Here is a 21,078-nt window from a genome sequence, read left to right on the forward strand (position 1 = left end):
TGTTCTCAGCTTTTTTCCAATTTTTATTTTATTCATCTCAAATAAATAAAAAAATCTGAATTATGGTTAGTCTAACTTCTTTAATTTTAACATTTGTCAAAAATAAGATCAAGTAAGCAAAGTTTGTTATGATTCTTTCTTTTTACTAGTTTATTATTTAGATATTATGATAATTATTTTTATTTACTCAGAACAATACAATCTTTTACTTAGAGCGACAAAGAAGAGAATCTTCATTCTGTTATTAACGCTATGTAAAAACAGTACAAAATAACCAGTAGTTAATCGCCTGATGTTCTTTAGTAGTTGTGTAGTTCAGTGCTGCACTCTGTAGTTAATTGTTTCTATCAACTCATGCGCTCTGACGTGCCGGCTGGAAAGTTAGCGCGCGCTTGTCAGTTGCCCGATGGTACGTCCTGTGTTCAGGTGGTGATAGTGTTCGGTTTGTATTGTGTCTGATTGCCGGCATGAAAATGTAAAATTCACGTTTAACGACAATATTTATGTGCGTTTGCATTTTAGTTCGCGGTGTGATGAAGTGTGTTGTTACCCGCGTCGTCAATATAGTGTATAACGATGCCATTTGTTCAGCGAGTGGTTCAACCTATACACGTGAGTCGGGTAATCCTTCACGACGACGAAGGTAAACCGCGAATTAAGGATGGTGAACTAGAAGCCGTAACTAATTACACTCTAAGCAGTGCTCTTCGACAATTGGCATCTGTAGTTGTTTTAGCCGATGAAATTTTTAAAGAATTAAATAAACAATTACATGATGTCACCGAACGAACGAAAAATCTTCGGATACGAATTGATACTATCGATGAAAAGGTTGCTTCATTCGATCCAAAAACCGTTACAGTCCGTAAGTACTTTTTTTACAGTTCAACGATTTTAAATGATTAGCATTTTATCGTATAAACCATTCTAATTGTTTTACACATTCATTAATTGTATGAAGGGTAACTTGTTAGTTGTTTACTTGTATACCTGACAACGCAGTAGCGTAGCTTGCGTGCAGTTTTTTTTGGAATTTACGTTAAGCTATATGTGTTTTTTCTTTTTTTTTTAGATATTCGTTCTATTATATTACAAAGAGCCTACTGATATCATGGTCATCAAAGATGTAGTGTATTTTTAACTATAATTAATTCGATCGACAGTATCAGAATAACATACATAAATATATAATTATATATATAATTAAATAAAATAAAATATATAATTTTTTAATATAAGCATATGATAAAATTATGAAATAAGTTAAAAAGTAGTGATTTTAAAATGCCTTACCTGGCTTACCTTAATTTCCTTTTGGTAAGATATTGGCCGTTAGTATTTCTTATGAAAAAAAAGGTGGTATTTTTATCTTTTAGTAATGATTTATTAAAACGATAAAACTGTAGAAATATTATGTGTCTTTTGATTTTAAAGCGTTGTGTGAATGTTGTGTAATATCCAATTAAAGTAAAATTGAAAAATGAAGCATTAAATTTTACTTAATTAATCATGATTAATACATTTATTTATTTTGTTCGATTTTTAATATTTATCTCCCAAACATGTTTATATTAACTAAGAATAATTTTGTGGACAGGTTTAGAAACTCGTTTACGTTCTACCCTTTAAATAATTTGATGAGGTATCCGTTCATTAGCAAAATTAGGACATAGGTCTGTGTGTGTAAATGTGTTTTAATTACTTACAAAAGAAATTAAGGTTAATTTATGTAAATAAAATATTTTGTTGTATGTCTTCCAAAGTACGCTTTAATAGTATGCTTTTTTTGTTGTTTTATCTCTTATTTGCTACCACGTATATTACTACTATAATTCAGGAATATTATAAAAAAGCTTTATATTTTTTATTTGTGGGAAAACGTAGTTTTTTAATTTACTTTTTTAACGTAATTATTTAATGTGTGTGTTTTATGTAATATATATATATATATATATATATATATATATGCTGTGTGGTGCGTGCGTGTACAATTGAAATGATATTAAGTAATGAAAATATGTGTATTCGATAATTTATACCATTCGTAAACATGTTATTTTATTTTCTCACGTACGTTTTCACAATAATGTAAAATTACTTACTTTTATGGTAAATACGTATTAACGTGTACATGGTAAAGGATATTGAAGATAATTACTTATCATTTTATTGTTTATTTTAAATTACTATACTCATATTATGCAACTGTTGTGTCACATTTAGCACAAACTCCGTTTGTAATTATTGTTCTACGTTGCGAAAATTACTGAATTTAATTTTTTTAATACTATATATGTCTTTACTGCAGAAGTATTTTAAAAAAAATGTTTAAATCTACTTTCGTTTTTTTTATTTATTTGTTTTATATTAAATAGGATATCATGACGTTATTATATGCATTTCGTAGTGAATATTAAGCAAGAGTCAACAAAACGGATTGGTAGATGACCGTACAGATAAAATAAACATTTTTCATAGATGATAGTATATCTTTCACAAATTTTTATCAGTTGTTTCAGAAGTATTTATTACTTCAGGATTTCCCTTCCGGGTAATAATAAGAACTATTGTTCTCGGAAGAACACTGGATGATTCAGTTAATAACAGAAAACAAACATGAAATAAAAATTATGTTTTTATGTAAATTTTAGCAGAAGTGTGAATTTGGCATCGCATTTTGTCAGTCAGTGGTCCTTGTTATAATTCATAAATCGTAGTATGGAGTCGAGTAGATTACAGATTTCTCATGTTACGTGCATGCGAACTTGAAACTTACTAAGCGCTTTATCCAGTATTTATTTAATATATAAGATTTTTATTTACAGTCTCGGCAATTTATAAAATTATGCGTAGATATTACTACATTTATTAACCTGCAATTTGTTACATGTGTTATATATATATATATATATATATATATATATATATATATATATATATATATATATATATATATATAGAATTTATATAAATAACGATACATTTTATATTACCCTTTAATGGTCCGTCACGTAAATTTATATTTAATTTTTCAGCTGTTAAAAAAGGATTTTTATTTATCAATGTTCGTGGGATTGTAACATTTTAACTGCTCCTGTTTTCACGAATAAGGTGTCATACTTGAGTTAATTCTTATTCCTCTGAACGGCAAAGGATAACTGCCAGTTTAAACGAAACGGTAGTTACGACTATTTGTTAATAATGCATTCTACAGTTAAATGAAATAAATATATACGCACATACCGTAAAGTTAACGAAAAATTTAAAGTAAAGATACGATTTCTGTTCTAAAGATATTTGTATATAAATATGTATGCGGCAAAATCACTGGTTTTATGTTGTTTGACTTGAAAGGTCAAAAACCCGTAAAGGGTCCCAAACTATATCGTCAGTAGTTTGTGAAAACTTTTGTAAAGTAATCAATTAAAATATATAGTTCGTTAAATATTAGTAATGCTGAATTTTAATTCGGTTTGTTAATGAAAATTTCTATTTTCGATATAGTTTGGGACCCAAACTATATCGTCAGTAGTTTGTGAAAACTTTTGGTAATTTTTTTTTTTCTAATGTTTTTGTTTTACAATAAATTTATAGTCAAAAAACACCTTTTTTTGCTTGTCTTAAACTTAACTTTGTAAAAAATTTAATTTTGAGAAGATTGATGTAAAATAAATGAAAAGTAAACGCAAGTTTAACCAGCTTCAATTTAAAAAAAAAAATATAACCATTCCAAATTGTGGGAGAAATTTTCATTAACAAACCGAATTAAAATTCAGCATTACTAATATTTAACGAACTATATATTTTAATTGATTACTTTTTAGATATGTATACTATTTAATATGATCTATGTTAATTTATACAAAACCTAATCTAATTTTCAACTAATAATTATCTTTATTAATACGATTGTTCTTACAAGTATAAATTTATCCAATTCGTTTGATTAATTCTGCAATTTTTTTCCGCCGTAGTTTATTTATTAATACTGCCCTTGTAATAAAACTTATTGTGACCTTTATAATGCAGCTGAAAAATTGCAGTCATAAAAATAGAAGTCGATAGACGTAATACTTGCATTCAGTGATGTCAATAAAGGCCTTTAAACGATGCCAATAAATAAGTATATATTTTGTATTAAAAAAAAATAATACATATTTATTTTTTTTTTGTATCTACGTTTAATTTCCTTTTGTATTGTTTAATAATAATATGAATAAGCGTTTCGGTCTTTCATCCGAAGGCCCCCGGTTAGGCATCGAGCAAAGTAGTCGATACCCGTAAGCTAAAAAAAAAAAAAAAATTGTTTGCAATTTAACTATTTTTTTTATTTATAGTATTAGTTTTCTCGGGAGTAAACAATTGTAGAACCTACTTTTCTTAAGATCAAATCTCATAAAATTATTATTTTTTTGATCCAGAAATTGTAGTATAGCATCATTTTTCCTTCGGAAAGAAATCAGAGCGAAACTCTTTACACTCGAACGCGAAGCGTTTTCGGATCCACATTTAAAAGAGATTTCTATCTGTATAATGCTTAAGTGTATCCGTTTTCCTGTGGTAAACTTTTGTACATTTTATTTACTATTTTCGTAGAGATTTTGGCATTTGTAAAAGTTATTCTACCTACTCGCGGTCCCTCTGTTAAGTCGAGTTATTAGGTGGAAGGTTGGGTACCCAATTCCATCGGGAAACTTGAGTCGGAATTCAGTGGAATTCAACGGGAAACTACCGCTAATAATTTTCACTTGACAATCCTATGGTTTTACTTTGGGGTCACGACGCTCACCATCACGTTCAACGATTAATAAGAATAAATAAGTGATAATAAAAGGTTTGCCGTTGTGGTTTTTTTACATGCTATTTTACTGTTAGATTATTGACCGTATCAGCATCAAGATTTGCTTGGAAGTGAAGTGGTCAAAATCGACTGGGAGATTTGGATTCTAAACGTTTTGATAGAAGTCGCTACCCGTTCGTCACGGATTTGTTTTTAGAGTAATTTTTATGCTATACTGTATTCATCTAACTGTTTCTACCATTTGATGTTTTATTTCACCTGTTAGAATTCCTTTTAACTAGTTGAATGTTCAATTCTTTCTATATTGGCCTTTCTCATTTTTTATTTGCGGAGGACTTTTTATTTTTATATTTTTACTTTTACTACCCTGTACGATTATATACATTTATAAAAAAAGGGAAAAATAAAAAAAATACATTTTTTAGTTACAAAATAAAATGATACATGATAATGGGGAATCTGAATCATAATAATACGTTTTAAAACTAGGTATGTAAATGAGACTTGCTTAACGGGTTTGGATTTTCATTTTAGAACTACTGGCAGGAAGGTAGCAGCGGGGGGTTCGAGAGGTGAACAGGGCCGGTATCCAATCTACCCTTAAACCATATAGGTCTGCTTACATATAAACCTACCGCACTATTCGTTCTCCCTATCCTACAACCTTTTACGACGAGTCGTTTTTTTAACGGTCTGCAAGACATAATCTAAAAACCTTTTTTGACTGCTACCTACTTTAGTATTACTTCTCTATAAATGAATCGATACTTTTCAATCTCTTTTTTTTCTTCTGATCTAATGGTACAAACCAAAATAGTCATTTTTCAATTTATAGTACATTCGTTTACGTAAACGAATGTACTATAAATTCCAGTAGGTAAGACATCCGTGATCGATGTAGTAATCATCAATAACGGTACTTTCCCGCTCTTTTTATACAATCGTATCAGTCGGATAATCCGAAATTACCGTTTATCATTCATTCAAAGTTTTTAAAATCTCATACCCTAATTGTTTTGCTAACGAAATATCTTCATTTTTGTTTCATTCTATAAGCATAACGTCTAGCTTGGAGGCTGATACATGATTTTGCCTCCAAATTAATGCATTCTACGGTCGACATTTCTGCATTCTGCTTAATAACTTTGGTTTATTTTAGCCTAAATAATGTATATAATATTTGAAATTTAGTTTTAAAATGATTTTGTTACATGCTGTAAAATTTAAGTTATATAAAAATTAAGTTTATATTTAAGTTATATTAAAATTTAAGTTTCGCGTATTTTCATCGTCGTAATGCGTATTTATTCACTAAACCTTTTTAACTTGAAAATAATATATCATCAGTCGAGTCGAAAACGTCTACTGTGTGCATTATTTTTGTTACTTTGTAGAGATATATATTTTTTTTATTTCTCTCTTAGTCGGTTAATATTTGTAATTGTTAGCCATAATCGTATTATTCCCCGACCACTTTAAAATAAGTCTATAACATTTTATTTCATTATTTATAAATTTATTATTATAAAGAGAAAAAATAATTATAAAACTTTACGAAAAGTTCCTTGTTTTGATTAATTTTTATTGTAACTCGACTTTACACCGATATAAAAATATACACTATTATTGGGGACGGGACTAACTGTCTAGTAACTAATCTTTTCCCATTTTTTCTTGCCCTACGTGGGCATGTTTTTTTTTATGAATAATATTACAGTTCAGTCATTTATTTTTAAAACAACTATTATATTTATGATTACTTTAATTACAATATACCCATTTTCTTATTTAGCTTATCATAATGAACATATCAGTTTATTTTATCAATTTTTAAAAAAACTCCTGACAAAAATATCTATTACTTAGAAAATGACAGGTAACTAGGAAGCGGTTGGTCCAAATACATTATAAGTATTACTAAATTGGGCGAGGACAACAAAAGAATTTTTTTTTTTTTTGCATTTCACAAGAGCTTAAATTGGTGTAAGGTTAAAAAGTAATCAAAAAGAGTATTTTTCTCGAAATTTAAAAATTTCAAGAAAAATTTCCTTTTTACTGAAAAGGAATTTTTCAGTAATGAATGAAATTCTGTATATTAACAAAAAAAAAATTTTGTATATATTAAAAGTTAGTTATGTGTATTAGTATTAATGTTAGTAATTAGTATTTAATATTGTGTTGTTAGTTATGTGTAATGAAAAAAAATTTTGGAATGAAATAAGATCGTTCTTGATTTTTTTACTACTATCTTTAAACTCATCTTAAGTGATATATCACGACTTTACATAGTTAGTTTTTTGGTTTACTGGTATGGTTAATTAATTATGGTGTAGGTATGTATTTATGAATTTATCTTGGTTAAAACTGGATTAACAACATGGTTATATTTTATTCAGTAAATATGTTTGCAAACTAAATCCCATTTATTTCTTAATTTATATTTGGATTTTTTTTGTTGTTGCATTTTTAAGGCATTTTTATACGGAAGGTTGTTAGCGGCACTTTTTTAATTGGTTATTTACCAATTGCATCCATTATTAGTGGAATGTTTTTTTCTTAGCTTCGATTAAGAAAAATTATGTTTAAACCTTAAGTCGAATTTAAATGTAATTTTACTTATTGTAAAAATTTAGCATAATATATTTATGTACTTTAGTTCAAAGACGCAATACCTGAGAATTAATTAAATAATTTAAATGCATTTATCTACGTTCACTCCATCGCTAACGTTTCATAATCATACATTGAATCCCTGTACTGTAGTGTTTTTTTTTATATTTGTGCATCACTTCGACCGACGATAATTTTATAACTAGCTGTCCCGGCAATGTTCCGTCATTGCTAGATTTGAATATGTATATATATATATATATATATATATATATATATATAGATTAAATGAACACAAATGAAAGTTTGATAAAACATTACAAAACTTCACAAAATTTAATCTTTCCCTTTTTTTCCTTTTTCTCTTCTTCTCTTTTCCCCTTTTGCCCCTATTCCCCTATTTTCCTTTCACGCAAAAATATTTCTTTTCATGTAACTAACACATATTCTGAATATGAGTCAAATCGGACCATAAATACAATTTTTCGAAATATCTCGACCCCAGCGCCGCGTAGTGGGTCCAAACTATTTCAGAAACCTTAGCTTGCGTGCGCACCACAACTAACCAAAGTTTCAACGCAATCGGATGAACGTTTTAGGAACACATACGGGACAAACATTCATTTATATATATATATATAAAATTTGTAATAAATCGTTAGCTGACTTTCCTACTTTTTATTCACCTTTCCGTATTTTACATTCTCAAAAAGAAAAGCGAATACCCCTTTTAATTTCAGCCCCTATTAAGCTATCGTACAGCCTTTCCATTGTATTTTTTTTAAGACCGTTTCCACTAAAAATATCAAGTAGTCATCTCAGAATACCATGAAGAATATTAGTGGTCACGTTTTCATAAAACTAAGAGTATTATGGGGTTTTGTTTTATTATTTTTTTAAAATTTCATTTAAAAAACCCATATGCACTATTTTTAAATAAAGGTCGTAGAGTTTTCATTTTAACATAATTGTTTACAGTTCGTAGTCGTGTTGTTGCTGGATCTGTGGGATAATAATTTCTCTACTTGTATTATGTGCGGTAAAAAAGATAAAATAATTCCTTTTCCCCTAGTTAAATCCTCTCATAACCTTTTAATGTTTAAACTCGTTACTAGAGGTATATTATACTCTTATATAGTGGCGTGTGATTTTCTTTTTCTTTTATCAAAATGATCCTTAGTTAAGTACATTTATTTTAATCTGATTACAGCATGATATATTTTATTTCGTTACGTTTTCGCAAAAGTTTGAAGAATTATTTTTAAGTTATAAATAAGTAAAAATTGAGTACTTTTACGTAAGTCGTAATTGAAACAATCGTTGTGATATAAAACTAAACATATGTATGTGTGTTTGTCACGCGCGCGTGTGAAACGAGTAAACAGAAGAACCAAGAGAGGTAAAATGTTGCTTATTTATCTAAAACCACATGCATAGATACCTAATAAAAATAATAATAATAATAAATAGATTAAAAGATTCTCTTTCATCTATACAGAAAATAAGATAGTGCAAACTATGTATTCATGAAGTTGGTAGCTTTTTTTTAATTAACGTACGATTTTTGTACCAGTACCTTTCTGATTCTAGTATACTATTTAATTTTTAAATAACTTTGTAATAACTTTTAATTTTTAATAACTTTTGAAGTAAAACTTGGGGGGGGGGGAGTGATATATTAACTCAAGTAGGAGTTATATTTTCATTACATTGTAGTGAAAAGTGAATAAAATTTAGAGGGCCCTACACTTTGCAAAAACTCTGTTTTTTTATGTCAATTTACAGTAAATTGTCACTCTTTTATACAGTTTTTAAATTGAATATGTATCCCTCTTTTTTTTAACGAACCTTTGGCATAATTAAAAGGCTAAACTGACTGAATTAATAGGGCTAAGAGATACAGTAAAATAGATTTTTGAAATATTTATCTTCAAGAATAATTCGTATGTTGAGATTCTGTAATAGAATGTTATGCAAAATGAAAGTGACATTTGTTGAGCTGAATAAGTGCACTTTTATATGCTTGGCATGCTGGTATTTCAGAATATCAAAATATAATTATAGTCCTTATGAACTAAAAAACGGAAAATTCACTTTAGTCATTTCCGTAATAAGCTTGGAATAAGACTTTAAAATGATTATATTATTTTCATAAGTTACTTGTCTCATGTCAATGAGACTGAACCGTTTTATTATGGTACGTAATAAACCAAATATTGATTTAAAAAAAAATAAATTTATATATACATAGTTACATAGAACATATTCAGTAAATCAAATTGGATATTTTATATATATATATATCAAAAGTTAATACATAAATTATATTTACACGTGGAAATTAAATGGTATTTCAGCAACTATATTAGATGTGCCGTCTTATCTACTCTGTATTAAACTCAAATTTATTTTTGTATATGTATATAATAGTATAGTATATTTTGTGTGTATATATATATATACTTTTTTTTCTTTTTATGGTTACATGTTTATGTTTAGATTAATGCAGGTTTAGTTTCATCTCCTCGGACTTCTGTGGTGGTATAACATTTCTTCAGCCTTTCATCCGGAAAAGCATGTGATTTTTCATTTGTTATACAGAATTAATTTTTCATTAGCATAATCGGGCGGTTAGTTTGTAATTATCTAAATAAATAAATCTACTTAAAAAAAAAGCGTATTTAATAGATGAAATAATTTGGATACTTGTGGTTTTATTAAAAATAAAAAAAAAATTAAATTTATAGATGATAATATTACTGCTGGTGTGTAACATTCGAATCATTTGAAAATGTATTCAGTTATTTATTTGTACATATCTTTGTAATTATATGATGATTAGGCGTTATTATTTTTGTCCTGATCGATTGAATGCCGCCAGATAATTCGTGCAAATAAAACGTGACAAAATCTCTTGGCGCTCCTTTATTCAGTTCTCATTTAAAAATTTCTTTTTTTAAACTAGTATTAAAATTTGAATGACATACTCTATTATTATTACTATTACATTCTCCTACAGATAAAAGCATATAATATGCGATTGGTTTTTTATATTTGACTTAGGCAAATAAAAAAAATATTTAACTGCGTCTAACATAAGGACAGAATATCATCAACTGTTCTTAGAATGTAAAGGAATATAATTTTTAACTTCTTTTCCTTTTTTTCTTCTCTGTTTCTGTCCTTAAATTTGAATTGAACAGTTTTTTATTTCTCATTCCCAAGAAGGTTTTGGATTTTATTTAACCGGTGTTGTTTATTTTAAATCTCTTAATGGTTGTAGGTAACATGACATAAGAAAAAGTCGCTCCCAAAAATTGCCATTATCATTTTTAAAAATAGCAAGCTTTTTATGATAGGATTATAGTATTGACTAAAGTAAGAATTGAAGTTGTTTCTTACCGTTTACATTAACTAAATATATCGTTATACTTTTACAGCCAAGCTCACTAAAATGCATGCAGTAGTCAACCTTTTAAGTAAGTTATTCAATTGATCACCATAGAGACTGAGTTTATGATTGACATCATTACTTTCAGGGAAATGAACTCTGATTAGTTTAATTTATATCTTTAGATGCTTTACATCATAGTGATGAAAAATACAGTGAGGGATGCTATAAAACAACAAATTAAATATTATATTTTCTCCCTTTTTCCGTAGGGATTAATGATTTTGATTAGGTTAGTAGAAGCCTGTCTTCACTAATTAGGTAAAAGTATTATTGTTATAAAATTTTGTAATTTTTTTATATCTTTTAATCCTAAAATATATTTTCAGAAATATAAGTTAAATATAAAATTAAATATTACTTTTACGGAAATATGGTATGATGTTATGCAACAGTTAAGAAGGCGACGGGAAGTAATTTCGCTCATTTTTTTTTTTTAGTAATCTTGGCATGGGATGCTTGTTATATTTTAGAATAGCTTTCCATTTTTCGAGATTAATTCTTATCACAAGCACTTAACATTCATACAACTGAATAGATTTCGATGTCATCACTTTACAAAAAGTTTACTCGTATTGTGGATTTTTTTAAAAGTAATTTAACTTTATTTGGCGGCTGAAATTTAATTCAGATTATATAAATAGGTTTGGTGTTTCCACCTCCAATATTTATTACGGTCAATAAAATGCCAAATAGTTTTATATTTTTGTTACATCGGCCCAAATTATTGACTGGACAATCTTTTGTTAATAATGAGAACATAGAAGGAGTGTTACAAAAATATATTGTCTTATCTTTGCCAGTCATTTTGAAACATCATACATACACAAACATTGTAATATTGTTTTATTTACTTTACATGAATAAAAAATTGACAAATTGAATAAACGTAGTGGAAAAAGTTTGAAGAGCCGATAAAAAATTCAACCCTTCTATTTACATAATTAATGAATTACTCTATTACATTACGCAAATACACGTATACACAGTTTGATACATTAATCCAAACGAACAGTTTAATTAATTCCCCTCTTTTTTAATAACCCTCCATTCTTATTCTTTTTCTCTTGGTACTCTTACTTATCATTGTAACCCATATTCACACGTTCTGCATTCACGAGATCATCGTCTCCGACAGACCTCCTTATTCGCGGAGGATGAAACTATTCAAGGTTTGTGTTAGTATAAAGAAACGTATACAGCTGATGTAGAATTCAACGAAAACGCTCCTATGTATTATAGTGTGTATTATGTCCCAGTCATCAGATGTTATTGATATTACGGCCTTTATTTAGGTTACAGCTTTAGTTTACAATTACGATGCATATTTTTTAATTTTTATGTTTCTATTTTTATTAACCTTATTGCGTCGTATGTAAGACTCCCTGTTAAATTTATGATTCCAAATTTCTAAATATATAAATTTATAATAGATTTACAGAAGAAATGTAAACTAGGAGAAATTACTCATTTTTAACTTCAAAATTATTTTTAAAAATTATTCACTCAAATTACATGAAAATTGTTCTTACTAAAGGACTTTCTGGAACTAATCATATTATAACTGTTTCTTCATTAGAGTTAACCAGTAAATGCATTACTGAAATCATATAAATTTCCACATAAGATCAGTAAATTTTTATAAATAAAAAAAGGTGTTCGTTTTATAATAATCGAAAGTGTTTTATTTCATTATGATGTTCAACAATTTAAAAAAAAATTAATTCACTAATTACTTTCCCGTAAAAATTAAAACTAAATGTTTTGTGTTGTACTTTTTTTTAACCGACTTCAAAATCCCGAAAAGGTTTCCGGGGGTTTTCTCCTAAGTCATTATTTTCAGAAATGGACTTATTACACAACTACCCAAAAAGGAGTGTAGTATATTTAGGATGTATGTACGTAAGTTTGTTCCACCGTATCAGCGTGGAAATTTGCCGATTGAAGCACAAACTTTATTAATGAATTGAATTAATGAACTGTGAGTCTCTTCTATCACTGTGTGAGTTGGATTTGAACTGAATGATTCGAATCAATCGAATGAATAATCTTACAAAAATAATAGATTTACGTTAAATAAAATAATATTAAATAAACTTAAAATATTTCTGTTTAATAATAATAATAACGGGCTTCCTGTGGGACACGTATGATGCTCTAGAGTGGTGAGGTGGTGTGAACACCTAGTGCGAGGCTACACCAATCATCATCAACCTGTAACAATCGGTTTGCCCTTGGAGCGCTGTTTTAGGAGGTGCTCTTATAATATCTCTGCAAACAATCGTGCGATCTTCAAAATTCGAACGGGATATTTGTAATTAGGTTGAAGGCCAACTTTTGCACGCATCAGATACACTCTCGATCTAACAGATCACACTTATTCGGAAATGTTGTTTTATCTTCGCAATCGATCTTCTGATTTTCAAAATCCGAACGGGGTATTTGCAAGTATAATACAAAATAACGATGGAACCATCAGAACAAAAATATCAATTGTTTGTCAGCAATGTTTTTTTTCGGCAATCGTGTTGTTTTATTTTTAATATGATGATTTTTTTTAAGCAGGAGATTCCTGCCGTGGTCACGTTATTTTTTTATTTTTTATATTAACATAAGTAAAAAGGTTTTGTAACGAAAAATTGCATCATTCCGATAAAAGATTTAAGGATTGTATTTGTAGTCAAGCGTTATTTATTATTGGTTTATTAAAACGTTATAATTTATATTATGACGTCATCCACGTATTGAAATTATTTTTTCACGCTAAATTCTTTAAGAAAAACCAATCAAAAACTTATTAAAAGGATTAGCTCACGCTTGGTAAATTAAGAAGCAACATAAATAAATTTTCTGTTACTTCTTTACGTTCCTTCACTTATTTTTATCAAGACGTAGGTTTTTTAAATTTGTTGCTGGTGGATTTTTTTAAATTTATTTATACTGGTAGCGTTGTAGGTCTTGTAATAATTTCATAAATAAAAAAAAAAGTAAAATAGATAAAATCGATTAAAAAATTAGAAAACTAAAGACTTTTTCAGTGTTTTTTTTTTTTTTTTAACTTTCGACTTTTTGAAGTCAGTTTTCCAGATTAAGATTAGAAAGATATTGGCATTGTTTTTATTTAGACTTTACAAAACTCGAAATTTAACATATAATTGAAAAAGTATATTTATATTTTTTAATTTTAATTGCGTTCTTTATTTTATTTTTTATTTTTGTTATTTTTTTTTTTATAAACCAAGTTATAGTTTGTAATTTCCTAAATCTATTAGTTAACTGAATATTTTTATGTTATAATATTCTTTAGTCTATGTTCAATATTAATCTTTTATATGTATTCATAGATTACCAATAGGTTTAAAAATTTATATATAATTTTGTTAATCGATATTTAAGTGATATATATATATATATATATATATATATATATATATATATATATATTATATTTTTATAGCGTGTGTTATTCTGGAATTATTTTGTAAATATACTTTCATTAAAAACAAAAATTTCCCATTACGATACCAAATACAGTTGTCATAAAGTTTACGGTTATAATTTCTATATCATTATCTTTTTTGTTAAAATATTTTGAACCTAATCTCCCCCACAAATATGGGGTACTCTACTGTATGGATGATGCGAGTAAAAACAATAGAAAACAGCTGTCTACTCAATTAACAGTGACTTTTGTCACATGTTTTAATTTTAAACAAGTTTAAAATGAAATTTTATTTTTTATTTGTTGTAAAAAAATATATATTTTCTTTAACTCTTATCGGACACATTCGATATCCTTATATTTTAAATAAATATGTTGAACCATAACTTTATTGATAATTCAATGGAAAGATTGTTTTATTTTAACAAAAATTATGATCGCATTTTCGTTCGACAAGGGTTATTATGTTGTCAGAAGTTAGTAATTTTAATCCTGTTATTATTACATAACAAAGCGGTGTGTTGCCAACATATTCCAAACTAGTTATACATGCTGGTATTTCTTTCTTTTTTTTCATTTATTACATTAATTTAATTGTTTTTTTTTTTAATCTCAATGACGTTCTCTATAAATTATACAATTAATTTATTTTTTAGATAAAACAACTATAGCAATTTTTTTTCAATCACATCAAAACATATATATAAAATGTTCGCCTTGAATTTGTTTTACGTTTTATTTATCTTATTTATTTAATTAATTAGTATTTAATTGTACGAGTTATTGTTTGTTAATTATCCATAAGTAAAATACTCTGAACTTGCACTTTTATTACAGTTTAATGGTAATTTAACATTGTGATACAATCAAAAAATTAATATTAGTTTTTTCGTCTGCTTTTAACTGTTTTATTGGAAAATATAAATCTTATTAATTTTTATTCTGAAAAATATACATTTTTATATTTAATTGATCGATTGTTTTTCCGAATTATAATACCGTATATTTACGATTATAACTCTCGCTATAATCATATGCCGGTTTGTGTTAGAAAAACTTGAAGTCATGGGCTACAAAAAAGCCAACTCATTGTAGTATATCACCACAAGAGCTCACTTCCGATCGTAATCTATCAAAGAGCCTGTAACACAATACTCCCATTCGTTACTGGTGTAGTCTAGGTTACTCGACTAGAATGAAGATATTTCTTTTGAATATGAGGCTGTAAGTATATCTTTTCCTGTATATTTTTTGTTGTTGACTTTTTATACGTTTAGAAAAAAAGGCTATGCTCTTTTAAAGAGTATACATGCATGTTATTCGATGTTAATTTGATATAACGTTATATTATAATTGTATTATTAATGTAAGTCTGACATTAAATGAAAAAAATATTAAATGTCTGATTAATTAAAATAAACTGCAATTTTTTTAATTTCTTCACGTTTTGAATCCCCCGTAGAAAAAAATACTTAAGTCTGGGGATTCAAATCTTGGTTAACAGTTTGACTGCCATACTGAAAAATGCAACATTTCCAAGGTTGCTATACTTATTTTGCTAAAAATGTACAACAGTGCTGCCAATATTTTTTTTTCAATTTCAATAAAGGTTTTGTTACTCTGTTACTAATTTTTGATACCAATTTCTCTTTCCAACTTTACTTTTTGAAATATTCAAAAATAAAGTTGAGTCATAAATTTGTGTCTCATAGCAACCGTGGATAACGAGACACCAATTGATGTCTCAGAATTTTAACAAATTTTAATTGAATTGTAATGTCTTTTACTTATTAACAACTGATTATATTTATTTTTAATTCTACAAGCCCAGAATTATATGAATACTATTTTTGATTAATTGCTATACTCTTTTTTAACATAAATTACTAAGTAACTTTTCTGTAATAAAATCACATTTTACTGATAATTGTACTTTGAATTGAGATTTTTTTAAAGTAAAATTTGAATTTAATATTCTTAAGAGTACTTTATATTAAAATCTAACTAAACTATGTCAATAAGTAAAATTAATTCATATTTTATTACAGCACTTTTCAAATATGTTTAATTTGCTTTTATTCGGTGATTTAAAAAAAAAAATATTCTTTAATTTCAGATTTAAAGAAACACTTCTGTGCTACATGCAACACAAAATATACAGAATTTTATCTTTAAAATAATATGTAATTTGATAGAAAAAAAATTAAAAATATATAATAATATTGCATCTTTAGTGTGAAATTACACTGAGACATCATTTGATATCTATCTCAGCAGTATTGGATTGCGAAACTGAGACATCAATGATGTCTCACAACAATAATGGATAACTGGCTGAGACATCATTTGATGTCTCATGGCAGTTAATCTGTTAAAAATTGTTTTTTCATCTCCCTCATTCCGCCCTTCTCACTCGCTTTCTCTATCACGCGCATGTGTACATACGCGCAACAACCTCTCTCTTCCTCCCTCTCTCTCCCACTGTGTGTGTGCGCGCGCGCATGTTTGTTCTGTTTGGTTTTATAACTCAGGTCCTATTTTAAATTATTTCCATAAATTTAAATAGAAAATTTTTTAAACGAAAAATAACATAGTCTCCGTAAACGATTTGTTGTCATTAACGCTTGTTATTGGATTGTTATAACGTAATGATGTCACTCTGGTATTCAAAGTACTTTCATACTAAAATTAAAAAAAAAAATTGTTGGAAAAAGTATTAGTAATTTATACATATACTTAGGAACATACTTGGAAAAATACAATGAATCAAAAAATTCAAATATTTAGGAGAAAAGATCCTACAGAATGGTTTAGAAATTACAATCGATGAAAAAATCGGAAAACTGGATAAATCGAATAAAATTATTTAACGTATTAACAAAAATTGCCTTTCTGTGAACGCAAAAATAAGATATTGTAAGTAATAAACTCGAAAGAGTTTAAACTTTTGGGTTAAAGTAAGCTATAAGTGAATCAAAGTGCAACCAATCCAAAAACAACTTACTGATTAATCACTATTGTTCAGGTTAAAGATTTTAAAATATTGGATTTCTTCTTGGTCAACAAAAATTGTTCGAATTTTTAAAAAGTTGAATTAACCTAGTTCTCAAAAGTCAGAAAAGATTTATGAGAATAACAGAAGAAAATATTCAGTATAGGGAAATTTTTAGGGAAAATCCCAAAAATGGAAGTTTCCGAGGTAAAATTAAGAAAAAAAATACGCTGAATTAAGATCCAGTCTTTGGAAGAAAAAAAGAAACAGGAAGTGAGATATATATTGGTAAAAGAGATCTACAAACTAAAGCGAAATAAAAGTTACAACGCGGTCCATTGTGGTCAAATCAAGAAAAACTGACCTCATAGACTTCTGCACTAAAAAGTTAAAAAAAACTTCTTTCAATTCTTCGATAATTGTTAAATTTTTTAAGGATGCGCCAAGTTAAAAGTTAATGAAGTTATTAAATTTTTATTTATTTTGCGCTAGCTTCTAAAATTAAAATTTTAAAACGTAATTGAAAATTATTATTATATATTTTTTAATCAGTTTTTTATCTGTAGAACATTTAATTTTGCACGTAAATAACATGTGTCTGCATTACAGTGTTTGGAAATTACTTTTAATCTTAATAAAACCTTTCTTGAAATAAAAGTGAAATCAGCTTCTTAACATTTTAATATAGGTTTGCATATTTTAATTTTTATATTATTATAGACTGGTCTGGTAACGTGTATTAAGTAGAATGTTTCGTTGTCTGCTAAAATCGAGTAATATGAAGCATTTATTAATATTCTATATTAATTAGCCATAATCAAGGTTAGAATGAAAGAGTAAATTCATTCAGTTTAAACATGTAATGATGGGTTTATTTAAATATTTTTATGAGTATCAATTTAAAAATAAATAAATCACCCTTATTAATAATAGATTAAGAAATAGGATGTTAAGAATAGAGTTCAAGGATGTAGACTCTGGCATGCTTTATTGTAAGTATACTAGAATTGAAATATTGTATAGCTTTCGGTGAATGACCTGTAGTGACTTTCATTCATATCCTGAGAAATATTAAAAACTTTTTCTACCAAAGAGGCCGACAGGAAACTTTTACAGTCATCTATTTATTGAAGCCGTTTCGATCCTTTTATCTTCAGTTTTTTCGTTTATTTATTTATTTTTTTGCTTAATTTAAAAAGTAACTTATCTGAAAAAATGTATTTTTAAAAGAAGATATTTCGTAAATATCTAATGAAAGTTATTATATACTGCGCAATAGATTCGATGTGAATAGTTTTGAAAAATAATAATAATAATAATATTTAAGTACCGATTCTTCTTTTCAAATATTTTTTCAAAGCCTTCACAGTATAATTTTTTTTCTTTTTCCTTTTTTGAAGGATTATCAAAAGTATGTTTTTTAAAGTTATTTATTAGTTTATTTATTTATTACTACTTGATTTTTGTCAAATTTGCGCAATTTTTTATTGTGATGAATTTATATATTAAAAGATTATAAATTGCGATGTGGTTACGACAATAAAAAAGTCGAAAGGTTGATGATATTCGTTTTAAAAAAAATTAATAAATCGATAACAATAACTGTAAAGAGAATATGTGTTCCAATTTTGTGTAATCTTGGAATACAGGAGGCCCCCCTTGGAAAAAAAACAATTTTTTTCTGTAATGATTCGAAAATTGTAAAAGGTTTTTAAATTACGCTAAGAATCTAAAACTAGATGGTCATTTCGATTATTAAACAATCATCATCATTAGACACTGCAGAAAAGTATACGTAAAAATAAAAACTCTTGCGAAATTCTGCGCAATAAGACCGACATTTCGTTTCCGACGCCTTCACTATTTCGAAGTCAAATACTCGCTGATTTTCAGAATACTACAAAATACTACAAACGTTAGATTAACGATTAGACCGTACACACAAGCTTCAATTCAAGTTTCAATTCGCTCACATGTGTGACTCACTACATTAGCGCGTATGAAAACTACACCACTATTCACTCAACATAACCTCAAATTTGTATTATGTTTATTGTCGATCTTAAATTAAGACTAACTGAAGAACGACTCAACCAATCGTCAACAAATTTTCACATGCACAACTCCAGGTACACTACTACAGCACTCTTATTTCAATGAAATTGATTTAGTAGAGATTTATGAGCCGTAAATTTTATACATACACACAAACACACACACACATTATATATATATAAATATATATATATGTGTGTGTTATATTAATTTAATTAAAAGTTAATTATATAAAGAAATTACATTTTTAAGTGAATGATATTTTCGTCATACGTCAAAACGTAAAGAATATTCAATTTCACACCCCAATCCTTCAGTGAGACCGAAAGTAATACCGTACTTTTCTTCAAAAAGTCGGTAAAAACAATGAGGAAATAATTATAAATAATATTATTTGACTTTTTTTTTTGATCAGAGTAAAAATAAGTTTCTTTTTAATAGTCACTGAAATACTCATTATTTATTGTTTCGGAAGTACTATTTATTTATCACAGTTAATATTATTATTTCATTTTTTTTAAATTTATATTTATTTTTCTGGCTCAGTATCTGCTCATGATTGTTAATCACTCGAAATGGCCATCTAGTTCTAGATATTTTTTTTTAAATTTTCTATTCCTAATGTGTGGGTTGCAATCTGTTCAGCTCGTGAAAAAGAAACGATCACATGATCCAATGAGATGAGGATGTTATGTATGGTACGTAAATGAGGTGTCTTGTACAGGCACAGGCCGTCATTCCATTGATGTGTGGTTAATTGAGCCCCAACCAACAAATTACACCGGTATCCATCCACTGTCTAGTATTCAAAACCGTATAAGATCTAAACTTCAGAACCTTTCCCTTCGCTTTGTTAAACGGTTGATTTGAAATAACAATTTTACCACTAGATCAACTTTTGAGAGTTTTAGGGTTTAAGTAAGATTTTCATGTAAACGGTTTTCGATCGTTTTATTGCTTCACAAATAATTTTAAGAATCGATTAGTTTAGCTCTTTTTTATGGTAACAGTATAAAAAATTCCTCCGTTCTGCTAAAATTGCATCATTCCAGGTTAAAAATACAAAATTGTTTAATGTAAAACGACCAATATAATTTTTTACCAATTTTTTTTAATGAAAAAAAACCAGAAATAACATTTTAAATTAAATGATATATTTTTATTTATTAAAAAAGGGTTGAAAATAGTTATTCTGTTACTTAAAACTATGCAGAAGTATTACTTGCAACATCTGAAACTGTAGGCTTAAAGTTTTGTCACCCGATCCAAATTAAAGTTATGCACCCGCAAACCCTATTGATGTGTAAAGTTCAAACGTAACTTATTAAATAGCATTCAATAAGTTATATTTCAATGCTTACTGTTTCTTCAGGAAAAGTATAGGGACAAGGGAAGCAATTTTAGGCCTCAGATTAATAGTAGAAGGAAGATTAAAGAAAAACAAACCAACATACGTGGCGTTTATAGACCTAGAAAAGGCATTCGATAACGTAGACTGGAATAAAATGTTCAGCATTTTAAAAAAATTAGGGTTCAAATACAGAGATAGAAGAACAATTGCTAACATGTACAGGAACCAAACAGCAACAGTAGCAATTGAAGAACATAAGAAAGAAGCCATAATAAGAAAGGGAGTCCGACAAGGATGTTCTCTATCTCCGTTACTTTTTAATCTTTACATGGAACTAGCAGTTAATGATGTTAAAGAACAATTTAGATTCGGAGTA

General features: G+C 27.5%; 1 protein-coding gene across 2 annotated transcripts in view; it reads left to right on the top strand.

Moving 5' to 3' along the window:
- Positions 1–391: 391 nt before the first annotated feature.
- The window catches only part of gukh (NHS actin remodeling regulator GUK-holder), a 529,549-nt gene continuing 508,862 nt past the window's right edge, over positions 392–21,078 (top strand). The window contains exon 1 of one of the 2 annotated variants that reach the window (XM_075359940.1): positions 392–865. In XM_075359940.1, the coding sequence (XP_075216055.1) occupies positions 577–865 (289 nt within the window). In that variant the 5' untranslated portion in view covers positions 392–576. The remainder of the gene's footprint in view (positions 866–21,078) is intronic. The other variant, XM_075359939.1, reaches the window with a different exon arrangement.

The sequence above is a fragment of the Lycorma delicatula genome, chromosome 3, assembly GCF_047948215.1.
Source record: "Lycorma delicatula isolate Av1 chromosome 3, ASM4794821v1, whole genome shotgun sequence".
Classification (NCBI taxonomy): Eukaryota; Metazoa; Arthropoda; class Insecta; order Hemiptera; family Fulgoridae; genus Lycorma; species Lycorma delicatula.